Here is a 13637-nt window from a genome sequence, read left to right as displayed (position 1 = left end):
TGTGCACGCGTGGGTGGGTGGGTAAGGAGGGGGTATGGGGGGGTGGATGAGGGTGTGCAAGTGTGTGTTTTGCACAGGGGGTGTGTGTACGGGTGTGCAAATGTGTGTTTGCACAGACATGCATGTGTGGGGGGTGCATGTGTTAGCTCGTGTGTGTATACGGTTTGCTTGCACAGGTGTGTAGGTGTGCGTGTGCTTCCTTGCACAACTACAGGCGTGCATGCGTTTGCACAGCTGCATCCATGCGTGCACATGTGCATGTGTGGCACCCAGCACACCCCAGCACCACACCCCCCCCACCTCATGCACACGCCTGTGCACCACCCACACGCGTGTGCATGCACCCTGCCATCCCGGGGCCTGGCCCCTCTCCCGCCGCGTCCCAGTGTGTCCCAGTACCACCACCAAAGAGTTAAGGGGTGTGGGGGGGCCATGTCCGTCCCCCACCCCCAGGACCCCGTGCTTCCCGCACCCCTCGCTGTGAGCTGCCATGGCCATAGGGTGCTGTGGCCATAGGGTACCGTGGCCATAGGGTACCATGGCCATAGGGTACCATGGCCATAGGGTGTCATAGCCATAGGGTGCTGTGGCCATAGGGTGCCGTGGCTATAAGCTCCTGTGGCTTTAAGCTGTGGTGGCTATAAACTGCTGCGGCTAGAAAGTAGCGTGTCTATAATCTCCTCTGTCTATAAGCTGCCGCGGCTATAAGGTGCCCGGGCTATACGGTGCAGCGTCTATAAGGTGCTGTGTGCGGTGGCAGCCATGTGGGTCACGCTGCTGCTGCTGGTGGCCCTGGCCACGCTGGCGCTGGGGCTGGTGGCCCACCGGCTCCTGGCCCCAGCCGGCAACCCCTTTGCCCGGCCACCCTCGGGGCCCTCCCGGCCGCTGGTGACGGAGCCGCGGGTCCGCGACAAGGTCCTGAAGCGGGGTGAGTGCTGCCTGTCCGTCCGTCCGTCTGTCCGTCTGTCCGTCCGTCCCGTGGCACTCTGGGCGTGCCGTCCGTCTGCACGTCCCCGTGCAAGGATTGGGGGGGGGGTGGGAGGGGTTGCTCAGGCACACGCGTGTGCGCAGGGTTCAGCGCCCATCGGGTGCCACCGGAGCTGGACGCCGTGGTCATCGGCAGCGGCATGGGGGGCCTGGCGGCGGCGGGCACCCTGGCCAAGGTGGGCAAGAGGGTGCTGGTGCTGGAGCAGCATGACCAGGCTGGTGGGTGCTGCCACACTTTCCAGGAGCAGGGCAGCGAGTTCGACGTGGGTAAGGAGATTTCCCCCCCCCGCCCCGGCACTCCCAGCTGCCCCTGGCTGCCTGCCTGCGCCTGGGCGTCCGCCTGGGTCCCTGCGTGCAGGCAGCGTGTGCAGGCAGCGTGCAGGTGTGTGCAGGCAGCGTGTGCAGGCAACGTGTAGGTGTGTGCAGGCAGCATGTGCAGGCAGCGTGTGCAGGCAGTGTGTGCCTGCGTGTGCAGGTAGCGTGCAGGTGTGTGCAGGCAGCGTGTGCCTACGTATGCAGGCAGCATGCACCTACGTGTGCAGGTGTGTGCAGGCAGCGTGTGCCTACGTATGCAGGCAGCATGCACCTACGTGTGCAGGTGTGTGCAGGCAGCGTGTGCCTACGTATGCAGGCAGCATGCACCTACGTGTGCAGGTGTGTGCAGGCAGCGTGTGCCTACGTATGCAGGCAGCGTGTGCCTACGTATGCAGGCAGCATGCACCTACGTGTGCAGGTGTGTGCAGGCAGCGTGTGCCTGTGTGTGCAGGCAGCGTAGGTGTGTGCAGGCAGTGTGTGCAGGCAGTGTGCAGGTGCATGCAGGCAGCATGTGCCTGCATGTGCAGGCAGTGTGTGGGTGTAGCTCAGTCTGTGTGCACGCAGGGCGGGTGTTACCTACCCTGCCGTGTGTCCGCAGGCTGGTTGCACTCCTGTGTGCGTCCCTGTGCAGCGGGGTTGAAGGCTGGGTGTGTTTGCAACGCGTGCATGCAGTGCCTGCGTGCATGCAGTGTGTGCAGTGTGCCCTGCTTGCACATTCAATTGGTGTATATGCACTGTGCACACACGCGTGAGGTGCCTGTGCCTGTTTACAGCGTGCACCGGCCAGGTACGGCAGTGTGCATGTGCAGTGCCTGCAGTGTTTTTGCAGTGCATGCACCGTTCGTGCGCAGCATGCATGCACTGTTTGCGAGCAGCATGTGCGCGTGCAGCACCTGCAGTGCTTTTGCAGCGAGCGCGCTGTTTGCACACCATTCGCGTTTGTTCGCAGCGTGCCGTGCGAGTGTGTCCGCGCAGCCTGCAGCGTGTTTGCAGTGTGCGCGCTGATTGCGCGCAACGTACGTGCATGCGTTGCGTGTACAGTGAGTGCATGCAACGCCTGTGCTGCTTGCGTGCAGCGTGCGCAGCGCACTCACGCAAGGTGTGCGCTGTCCACATGCAGCGCCCGCGTGCGCCGTGTGTGCCGTTTGTGCGCAGCGTGTGCGTGCAACGCGCGTGTGTGTGTGCGGTACGCGTGCCGTGCTCGCAGCCCAGGCCACGCTGCCACCCCTCAAGGTGACCCGCAGCAGATGATGGTTAAACACTTAATTCCCCCATCTGCCACCCTGGGGGGGTCCCGCCACCCCCCCACCCCGGCCGGCTGACCCCCTGGGACCCGCAGGCATCCACTACGTGGGGCAGATGCACGAGGGCAGCATGCTGCGCGTGGCGCTGGACCAGCTGACGGACAGGCAGCTGCGCTGGCAGCGCCTGCCTGACCCCTACGACGAGGTCTGCCTGGGTCCCCGGCGCTACCAGCTCCGATCCGGCAAGACCGCCTTCGCCGCTGCCTTGGAGGAGCAGTTCCCCGCCGAGAAGGCGGCCATCAGGGAGTTCATGAAGCTCTCCAAGGTGGGACCCCCCCTGGGGACACCCTGCCGTGGGTGGTGGCATGTCCCCAGGGTGCGGTGTTGGGATTATGTGGGCTCGGACCGGCCAGCTTGGGATGTGGGTGTGGGGATGGTGGTGGTGGCACTGGTGGGTCGTGGTGGGGACGTGGGTGATGGGCATGGTGGGGAGGGGGCAGTAGGAATGTTGGGGACAAGGGTAACGGGCATGGAGGGGACACAGGTGATGGACGTGTTGGGGACAAGTGTGATGGGCATGTTGGGGACACAGATGATGGGCATGGTGGGGACAGAAGTGATGGGCATGTTGGGGACACAAATGATGGTCATGGTGGGGACAAGTGTGATGGGCATGTTGGGGACACAAATGATGGTCATGGTGGGGAAGGGGCAATGGGAATATTGGGGACAGAAGTAATGGGTATGTTGGGGACACAAATGATGGTCATGGTGGGGACAGAAGTAATGGGCACGTTGGGGACAAGAGTGATGGGCATGGTGGGGACACAGGCATTGGGAGTGGTGGGGACAAGTGATGGGGATGGTGGGGACATGGCTGGTGGGCACGGTGGGGCTGGGCGCTGGGGACACGGGTGGTGCTGGGGTCACGGCAGTGACAATCACGAGAACATGGTGGTGGCTGTGGCCACCACGGAGGTGGCTGGAGGTGACGCGGGGCCGGTCCCCGCGCAGATGGCCTCACGGCACGTGGCACTGCTGGCGGTGCTGAAGCTGGTGCCGCGGTGGCTGGCCGCCCTCCTGGTCCGCACCGGCCTCATCTACTGGATCTCGCCCGTCTTCCGCATGGCGGCCACCAGCCACAGCGAGGCTGTGGCCCGGCTGACGGCCGACCGCGACCTGCGCGCCCTGCTCAGCTACCTCTTCTACGGTCAGGGGGCTGTCGTGATAGGGAGGGGGCTGTTGCGATAGGGAGGGCACCATTGCGATAGAGGAGGGCCATGTCGCGATAGGGAAGGGAACCATGGTGATGAAGGAAAGCTCTGTTGCAATAGAAGAGGCTGCGTCGTGATAGGGAAGGGCCATATCACAATAAGGGAGGGCCATGTCATGATAGGGGATGTCGCCGTCATGATAGGGGAGGGCTGTGTTGCAATGGGGAGGGCTGTATTGTGATGGGGAGGGCTGCATTGCAATAGGGCAGGCTGTGTCATGATATGGGAGGGCCACGTTGCAATAGGGGAGAGCTGTGTTGCGACAGGGGAAGGCTGTGTCATGGTAGCAGAAGGATACATTGTGATGGGGAGGGCATCCTTGTGATACGGGAGGGCTGTATTGTGATAGGGGAAGGCTGTATCGTGATGGGGAGGGCCATGTTGTGATAGAGGAGGCCATATCGTGACAGGGGAGGCCATGTCGTGATAGGGGAGGGGTGCCCCGTGTTGGGGCGGGGGCCGGCTGAGCCTGTCCCCCCCCAAATCGTGTGTCCCCCTCCCCATCCCCAGGCACGGCCCCACGGGACTCCAGCTTTCTGGTGAACATGCTGATGGTGCACCACTACCAACGAGGGGCCTGGTACCCCCGGGGGGGGGCCAGCGAGATCGCCTTTCACACCGTGCCCCTCATCGAGCGCGCGGGGGGGGCTGTGCTGGTGCGAGCCCCCGTCACCCGCATCCTCGTCTCCCCCGCCGGCACTGCTGTGGGTGAGCACTGACCCCCCTCTCCCCGTCCCAGCCCCCTCACTGTGGTGGGGGGACACACACTGGATGGGGACAGGGTGGCAGTGCCCCCCCCATGATCCCCCCCCGTGCCTCCCAGGGGTGGTGGTGCAGAAGGGGCCGAGCGAGGAGGAGGTGGAGATCTTCGCCCCCCTCGTCATCTCCGACGCCGGCATCTTCAACACCTTCGGCAAGCTGTTGCCCCCCCCACTCCGCAGCCACCCAGGTACCCTGTCCCTATGTCCCACATCCCTGCGTCCCCAGCATCACCAGTGTCCCCAGCATCCCTGTGTCCTGGTGTCCCCAGCATCTCTGTGTCCTCAGCAACACCGGAGTCCCCAGCATCCCCATGTCCCCGGGGTCCCCATTTCCCTGGTGTCCCCGTGTCCCCAGCATGCCTGGTGTCCCCGGCATCTCCACATTCCCAGCATGCCTGTGTCCTTGGCATCACCCATGTCCCCACCATCCCCGTGTCCCTGGTGTCCTCAGAGTCCCCAGCATCCCTGTGTCCTCAGCATCACTGGACTCCCCGGCATCCCAGTGTCCCTGGCATCACCAGTGTGCCCAGCATCACCAATGTCCCCAGCATCCCTGTGTCCCCAGCTTCCCCATGTGCCCAGCATCCCTGGTGTCCCCTCCGCAGGGACAGGTTGTCATCTCCCACATCCCAACCCACGTTCCCGCAGGCATCCGCTCCCGCCTGGCCATGGTGCGACACGGCATGGGCTCCTTCCTGGTGTTCGTGGGGCTGCGGGGCAGCGCGGCCGAGCTGGCCCTGCCCGCCACCAACTTCTGGATCTACCCCCACAACGACCTAGATGCCATGTAAGGGGTCCCCGGGCACCCTGGGGTGGGTGCACGGCGGGTGGGGGGCTGCATGGTGGGTGCATGGCTCTGCCTGCAGGATGACCCGCTACGCTGCCCTGAGCCGTGATGACGTCCCCGAAAACCTGGCCATGATGTTCATCACCTTCCCTGCCGCCAAGGATCCCACCTACGAGCAGCGGCACCCAGGTATGGAGTTGGGGGGGGGTCCCCCATGTCCCCCCCCCAGCTTTGCAGCTCTGATCCGCTCAGCTTTGTGGGCTCTGAGGCTCCTTAATCCCACCAACTGGGATTATGGGGTGGGCACCGCCACCACCGCCACGTCCCAGGGTGACACCAGTACTGGGGTCCTCCACAGTGGGAATGGGGTTGTCACCCCCTCCTTGCAGGCCGGTCATGCATGACCATCCTGACCATGGCGCGGTACGAATGGTTCGAGGAGTGGGCTGGGACCCGTGCCAAGCACCGGGGCCCCGACTACCAGCGGTACAAGCTGGCTATTGCCCAGCGCCTGCTGGAACGGGCACTGCAGCGCTTCCCCCACCTCCGTGACAAGGTGACGGGGGGTCCCCACGGTGTCCCCTGCCATGTGGGGTGCCCAGCGGGGAGAGCGTATGGTGGGGACAGGGTGTTCTGTAGGGATGGGGGGGGGGTGTAGGGATGGAGTCCCCCGGTGCCCTGTGGGGTTGGGGTACCACTTCAGTGGTGGGGTGCCCCACAAGGTTGGGTGCACAGTGGAAATGGGGTGCACAATGGGGACTGGGTGGTCTGTGGAGTTGGGGTGCCCAGCAGGGTTGGGGTGCCCAGTGGGAATAGGGTGCCCTGTGTGGGTGGGATGCCCCATGGGAATGGGGTGCCTTGTGGGATGGGATGCCCCACGGAGTTGGAGTGCCCCATGGGCACGGGCGCAGAGGGGACATGGAGTGCAGAGTGGGGACATGGGTGCCCAGGCGGGATGGGGTGCTCTGCAGGGATGGTCCCTGCTTGGTGGGCATGGGGTCCCCAGTGGGGATGTGCCCAACAGGATGGGGTGCCCTGTGGGATTGGGGTCCCCAGTGGGGACAGGGTGCCCTGCAAAGCCATGGGGCATCACAGCCCCCAGGACCTTTGTATGGGGTGGGCACCCACCAGGTAGACTTGGACCTGTTGCACTGGGACCTACTGTTTGGTGGCAGGGGTGTCCCCTGCATGTCCCCTGTGCCCCATGCACCCCGACGTGTCCTGCATACCCCCGGGTGTCCCGTGCACCCCGATGTCCCCCAAACACCCCTGTGCCTCTGACCGGGCAGGTGGATTTCGTGGAGGCGGCGTCGCCGCTTACCAACCAGCACTACCTGGCGGCTCCCCGTGGGGAGATGTACGGCACCGAGCACGACGTCGGCCGCTTCAGCCCGGCCGTGGTGGCCGCCATGAGAGCCGAGACGCCCGTGAAGAACCTCTACCTGACAGGTAAGGGACCTGTGTCCTCATGTCCCCCTATCCCTCTGTCCCTCTGTCCCTCTGTCCCCGTGCCCAGCTCCAGGCTGCAGACAGTGTCCCCAAGGGCTCCCTGCAGCGCGGGATGTCCTCTCGTGGTGGTGGCCGGGTCCCTGGCAGTGGTGGCTGTCCCCCCCCACGGGGGTGGCCGTGTCCCACCGTGGCTCGTCCCCAGGGCAGGACGTGTTCAGCTGCGGGCTGGCGGGTGCCCTGCACGGGGGGCTGCTGTGCGCCTCCGCCGTCCTGGGCCGCCTGCTCTACCTGGACCTGCTGCTCCTCAAGAAGAAGATCAAGCGGCGCCTGGGCCGGCAAGCGGCACGAGCGGCTGGGGACACGAGCTGTGGGGATGGCCCCGTGCCGGGGAATGTGCTTCCCGCTCAATAAATCCTGATGTCCCGCTGACCCGGGCCTGTCTCTCGGGGTGGGGAGGGGATGGGATGGAGGTGGAAATAGGATGGGATGGGGATGGGGATGAGATGGGGATGGGAATGGGGATGAGATGGGGACAGGGATGAGGATGAGATGGTGTTGGGGACGGGGACAGGGATGGGGATGGGAATGGGATGGGGATGGGAATTGGGATTGGGATGGGGATGAGGATGAGATGGGGATGGTGATGGTGATGGTGATGGGAATGGGGATGGGGATGGGGAGAGGGATGAGGATGAGATGGTGATGGGGATAGGGACAGGGATGGGGATGGGAATGGGATGGGGATAAGAATTGGGATGGGGATGAGGATGAGATGGGGATGGTGGTGGGGATGGTGGTGGTGATGGGAATGGGGATGGGATAGGGATGGGGACAGGGATGAGGATGAGATGGGGATGGGGATAGGGGCAGGGACAGGGATGGAGATAGGAATGGGATTGGGATGGGAATTGGGATGGGAATGGGATGGGGATCGGGATGGAGATGGGGATGGGGACAGGGATGGGGCTGGAGATAGAGATGGGGATAGGTTTAGGGATAGGGGTAGGGATAGGAATAGGGATGGGGACAGGGACAGGGTGTCAAGACCTTGGCTGACACACACTCACATGCCACCTGGCAAAGTCCATGCAGTGCCAGGGTGCACCCACAGCTGGGGATGTGTGCAGGGTGCAAAGCCCCCCCGCTAAACTTTCCCCCTTCTCCCTCTGTACCCCCCTGAACCTCCCCAGCACCCCAAAACCCGCATAGCAGGGAGTTCTTTCACACTTTTTAAAATAATAAATAAAGATACCCCCCCCTCCCATGCCCCGATGACATGGTTTGGGGGGGGTGTGGACCCAGGTATCTGGTGGGGGGACATGGACCCAGGCGTCCAAATGGCCCCTTTTGGGACCATCCGGATGCCTGAGTCCATGCCCCCCCCCCCCAAGTGAAGGGTAGCGCTGTCACCAGGCTGTCCTCGGGGGGGTTCACCCCTAGAAGCTGGTCTGGGTGGCGAACGGGGGCTGAGCTCCAGGGCCGCGGCCACATTCGGGACATGGCCCCTGTGGCAGTGGGTAGAGGAAGGGCTTTGCCGTCACCTAAGGGTGAATGGGGGTCAGTGGGTGGGTGGGGGGGCATGTGGCACCCCCCTGGCTCCCAGAACACCGGGATCTCCAGGGAAAGGAGGGTACCCCCACCACAGGGCTGAACTGGATACCCTCTTTGGGACATAGCAAGGCAGGGATGGGGATGGGAATGGGATGGGGATGGGGATGGTGATGGGAATGGGATAGGGATGGGGACAGGGATGAGGATGAGATGGGGATGGGGATAAGGGCAGGGACAGGGATGGGGATAGGAATGGGATTGGGATGGGAATTGGGATGGGAATGGGATGGGGATCAGGACAGGGATGAGGATGAGATGGGGATGGGGATGGGGATGGGAATGCGATGGGGATCAGGGTGAGGGTGCCCTGGCTTGGGGGGGCTTGTGGGTCCCCATAGTCCCCCCATGCCCTGCTGAGCCCCATAGCCCCCCCACCCCCCACCCCACCACCCCATACCACCAGCACCCACCACCCCATAGCCCCAGCACCCACCACCCCATAGCCCACCACATTCGCCCATGCCAGGCTCAGCTGGATGCCCAGCACCCACTGCTGGGTGGGACGCACCTCGCTGTAGGGTGGGGGCTCCAGGCCCACGGGGATGGCCGCACCGGGCAGACTGGGGAGCGCAGGCATCGGGGCTAGTGGGGGGGGCACGGGGCCCTGGGGGTCCCCATAGGGCGGTGGGGGCACGGGGTCGTGGCAGAGCTTGCGGCAGCTGTAGAAGATCATGATGAGGAAGGTGATGGCTATGAAGATGATGATGATGATGATGAAGAACATGATCCTGAGGATACCGAGAGGCATGTGCTGGGGGCTGGCAAGTCCCCCCCCTCCTTGGCACCCCGGGGTGCCTGCCCCGCCCCAGACCCCCCCAGCCCTGTCCCCACACCCACAGGGCTCACAGGGCCTCTCCCAGGTCCCCATCCCACAGCCCCCATCCCGAGGGACCCTTCCTGAGCATGGCACCCTCTTCAGGTTGCCCCTGGCCTCTGTCCCCCCCCTCCCCGTCCCCCCCCGCCAACAAACCCAGGCGTCCTGGCATCTCCTGGCACCGCCGTGCCACCCTCCTCGCCAGAGCCAGACTATGGACCCGGGTGCCCGGGGCACCCCGCTCCCTGCGCCCAGCACCCAGATGCCCTTTGCACCCTCCCTGCCCTACTGCAGACTTTGTCCTGGGTGGGGGCTTGGGGGGGGACCCCTGTGGTGGGGCAATTTTGAGTGAGTTGGGTTACTTCGGGGGCTTTTTTAGGGGTGGTATTATGACAAGGGGTGCTGGCACCCTGCTGTGGGGTGTTGGCCCCCAAACTGGGACTTGGGGGGCTGAGGTCATCCCGCTACTCGGATGGGGGTCCCCGAGGTGCTGGGGGGGGGTCTCTGTCCTGGTCTGTGTGTCTGTCTGTCCTCTGGTGCTCGGCGCTGCATGTGGTGGGGGGAGTTCATGGCACGTCCCAGGGTGTCCCGCTGCCAGCCCAGACGCCTGGGTTCCTCGGTGATGGGGGTCCCACACTGAGGGGGTGCAATAGGGTCCCCAGGGACTGGGTGCTTCTGATGTCCCCCCCTGGGGTGGGCTGGGAAGGGGGACGGGGGGGCCACATCCCACCATCCCCACCCTGGCTCCTCTCCTTCCTGCAGCCTGCCATCCCCCCTGCATCTCCCCCTCCATCCCTCCTCCGTCCATCACCCCTCCTCTGGTCCTCCCTCTGTCCAGCCCTCTCTCCTCAGGCCCTCCCAGCCCTCCCTCACCCCTCCTTCCATCCCTCCTTCCCCTCCTTCCATCCCTTTTTTCCCCATTTTGGGGAGCTCAGGGGGACCTGGTTCAGCTCAGTGACCCCATGCCCTCCTCGGGGGGTCCCCAGTTTGGGGGACACATCCGGACTGGTCCCAACCGCTGCCCTTCCCCACCCCATCTGGCTCCCAGCTGTGGGCTGGGTCCCTTCCCCGCTGCTGCTGATGTGGCAGCCAGTGCGGCTCCGTGTCCCAGTGTCCCCAGTGCCACGACCACCCCGGGGCTGCATTTCCCGTGGCTGCTCCCCATTTGGGGCTGTTTCCCCAGTTCTGCTCCCCGGACCCTCTCCCCACCCCAGATCCAGCTGTGCCCCCCCCCCCCCAAGGTTGGGGGTCTCTCTTGTGGCCGTTGCTGAGCCCTGGCTTTTTGTGGGAAGGGGTTTTGGGGTACCCCCACATTGATTTAGGTGTGTGTGGGGGATGCCAGGGATGGGGGGTGCCGGGGGGATGCCAGGGAGATGCTGGGGCTGGGGGTTGCTGGGATAAGGGAATATTGGGGTGATGCTGGGGGATTACAGGGACTGGGGGATGTTGGGGGGCTGACAGGGCTGGGGGATACTGGTTTGCTCCCAGTGGTCCCATGGGACATTTTGGTGACGGTGGGACTTGGCACCGGAGCTGGGAGGGAAGCCCTGAGCCCTGCGGGGGCCGGAGGGGGGGAATCACCCACCTCCCCACTGGGCAGGGAAGGATTTCGGGGCTTTTGCCAGGCTGCGTCTCCCCCACTTCCCAAGGGACAGGCGTCTCCCTTTGGCGGCAGAAAAAGCCACGTGTCCCCAGCCGTGGGACCTGGAGCAGCGCCCGGGGGCTGCCTGGGGGGGTCCTGCCCCCCCCAGGCAGCCTCGATCCCCCCCCCACGCCACCAGTCATAGCAGGATAAGGCAGCCACCGGTTCTGGGGGGGGGGAAACCCCAACTGTGGCACCCCCGGGGCTGGTGGGGCAGCAGGAGATGGAGCCTGGGGGAAGGCAAAGGGCTGGGGAGGAGGAGGAGGAGGAGGAGGAGGAGGAAGAGAGACCGGCAGCAAAGCTGGAGCCAGGGAGGGAGCGAGGATGGGATGGGAAGGAGGGATGGGGATGGAGGGTGATGGGGGGGCTCTGTCCCCTGGTCCCCACAAGGGCTCGTCCCCTCCCTGGTCCCATGGGAGTCCTGGCCAGCCCAGGTACCCCCCCCTGCCCACAGCCCCTTCGGGGAGCGGCTGGGTGGGCGCTCGTGGGAGGGGGTGTGGGTGCACATGCGTGTGCACGGTACACGCGTGTGCTTGTGCTCAGTAGTGGGGGTGTGCACAATACGTGTGTGCAACCTCTCTGTGTGTGCACTCTGTGTGTGCACTCTGTGTGTGCAATATGTGTGCTCTGTGTGCGTGCAACGCGTGTGCAATGTGTATGTGCCGTGTGTGTGCACTGCAGCTCTGCATGCCCAGCAGGGAAGTGCCCACATCAGCGTGTGCATGTCTGTGCATGCGCAGTGCACACTTGTGGGGGGTGTCTGTGCACACGTGTGCGTGCAATGTACGTGTGCACAGTAGTGTGTGCAGTGTGTGCTCAGCGTGTGGGGAACGGGCACAGGGGATGCTTGGGGTGGCTCAGGGCGTGCAGGGGCTGGCACGGGGGCTGCCCAGTGTTGCACATGGGGTGCACAGGATGGCACTGGGGATGCTCAGGGTGGCACATGGGGTGGCACAGGGGTTGCTCAGGGTGGCTCACGAGGTGTACGAGGTGGTACAGGGGCTGCCCAGTTGTTGCACGTGTGTGGCACAGGGGACTCCCGGTGTGGCACAGAGGATGCCCGGGGTGGCACAGGAGATTGCCAGCCTTGCACACCCCCTGGTCATGCCCTCCTGCCATGCCAGACCACATCCCAGGGCTGAGGTGAGGGTGAGGAGCCGCTGGCGAGGCTGAAGGAGCGGGATCGTCTCGCAAGTGTGAAGAGCCACCGAGCTGCCGGCTCAGGGCCGTAAGCTCCCCAAAGCCGATCAGCGCCCTGAGCCCTGTGCCGGGGCGGCTGCCGGCGGCACTGCCGTGGGGTGTGCCTGGGGGGCTGCCCCACGCCGTGCCCCCCAGCACCGAGACAGCGGGTGGCAAGCGGGTGAGTTGCCCAAGGGCAGGTGGGGAAGCGGTGGCAGAGGGGACACCGCCGGTGGGGGGGGGGGGGGGGGGTGACAAGGGGATGGTTTGGGACTGATCCCCGGTGCTGGGGGAGAAGGGGGGGCTCAGAGACCGGGGGCCTGGGGGTCATGAGGCCGTGGGGTGCCGAGGTGCTGCCCTAAGCAGGATCATCCCCCTAAAGGGTTTATGGCTGCCTGGGGCACGGGGGCTCCGCTGCACGGGCCACGGGGCGGCTCCGGTGGCGTAATTAGCTCAAGGGCTTAACGAAGGATTTGCCGCCATGTGTCCTCCTGTGCCCCTGGTGGGTCCCACATCGGACACCCCCCAAAATCAGCCTCCGGCTGAGGCAGAGCCCCCCCATCCAGGTAAGACCCCCCATCCCATGCTCCAGCCCTCCCAGCAGCTCCCAGTTTGCCAGGTCTCTGCTGCCGACCACGGGGCTCCTTCACCCCCTTGGGGCCGGCCAAGATGGGGCAACGGGCGCCTGCACCCCGTGCCCACCCCGGGGCCAGGGAGCTGGGTGTACACCCACCCCTGAGGATGAGAGGGTGCCCGGGGCTTTTTTTGGGCTCCTAATTACACGCCAGCCACAGGCAGGGTAGAATTAAATCCAGGCTGGAGGCAGAAATAGCCGCGAAGCCAGGTGGGTGCCGGCAGCCAAGCCCGGCTGGACACGCGGGCACCAAAATGGGGGGGGTGGTGGTGGTGTGTGTGCACACGCACGCACACATACATGCACACATGCATGCACATGCATCCCCCGGCACACGGAGCCCCTCCCGGCCCCATTGCTATCTCCCCATACCCGCAGGGACCGGGATCCCAGCCCTGTGCCAGCTGCCACGGTGCCACCGGCTCCGGCGGGCACAACCCTGCCCTGGCAGCGGGGACAAGCGTTGTCCCCAGCCGCTGTCCCCACATGACCCCGTCTCGTCACTGCCAGTTTCCCAGCCCAGGATGGCGGCGGCGGGGTTCGGGAGGGGGGGAATGGCACAGGGAAGCCGGGCACCGGTGCCACCCTGGCACAGCCACGCCAGGGTGGGACACGCCACCGTCCCCCGCCAAATCCCCATCGTGCCACGAGGCGGGAGGAGTGGGGTGGATTCTGGGCTCCCCGCTCGCCTCCCGCTCTCTCCCCCCCGCCTCGCTCGCTTTTAGTTGACTTGGCGGCCCTGCCGGCACTCGCAGACATGCGGTTGCGTAAGCGGCTCTGTTGTGGGCCCCCCGAAAACGTGAGAACCGGCTCCGGCTGCAGCAGGAGCCTCCCGGAGGGGCACGGCCGGGACCCTGCTCGCTGTGGCCAGCGGCGGGCATACCAGGCGTGCCTCAGTTTCCCCGGCAGGGTGGGGGGCTTTGGGGGCCGAGAACGCTGT

General features: G+C 65.1%; 1 protein-coding gene across 1 annotated transcript; it reads left to right on the top strand.

Annotated features, from left to right (window-relative positions):
• Positions 1-681: 681 nt before the first annotated feature.
• On the top strand, positions 682-7235 carry LOC138685990 (all-trans-retinol 13,14-reductase-like). Its single transcript, XM_069786571.1, has 11 exons — positions 682-928; positions 1072-1254; positions 2642-2871; positions 3561-3756; positions 4331-4528; positions 4644-4769; positions 5230-5368; positions 5448-5557; positions 5758-5924; positions 6658-6817; positions 7020-7235. The coding sequence occupies exons 1-11, from the start codon at positions 763-765 to the stop codon at positions 7226-7228; spliced, it is 1884 nt and encodes a 627-aa protein (XP_069642672.1). The 5' UTR covers positions 682-762; the 3' UTR covers positions 7229-7235.
• The last annotated feature ends 6402 nt before the right edge of the window (positions 7236-13637 follow it).

The sequence above is a fragment of the Haliaeetus albicilla genome, chromosome 7, assembly GCF_947461875.1.
Source record: "Haliaeetus albicilla chromosome 7, bHalAlb1.1, whole genome shotgun sequence".
Taxonomy (NCBI): domain Eukaryota; kingdom Metazoa; phylum Chordata; class Aves; order Accipitriformes; family Accipitridae; genus Haliaeetus; species Haliaeetus albicilla.
This window is presented reverse-complemented; position numbering and strand designations above follow the sequence as displayed.

Bases quoted from the DNA above. Each gene is read 5' to 3' on its own strand.
- LOC138685990 (XM_069786571.1), top strand. From the start codon at position 763: ATGTGGGTCACGCTGCTGCTGCTGGTGGCCCTGGCCACGCTGGCGCTG. The intron at 3,757-4,330 runs GTCAGGGGGCTG...CCCCATCCCCAG, and splicing joins GCTCAGCTACCTCTTCTACG to GCACGGCCCCACGGGACTCC. The intron at 4,770-5,229 runs GTACCCTGTCCC...ACGTTCCCGCAG, and splicing joins CCCACTCCGCAGCCACCCAG to GCATCCGCTCCCGCCTGGCC.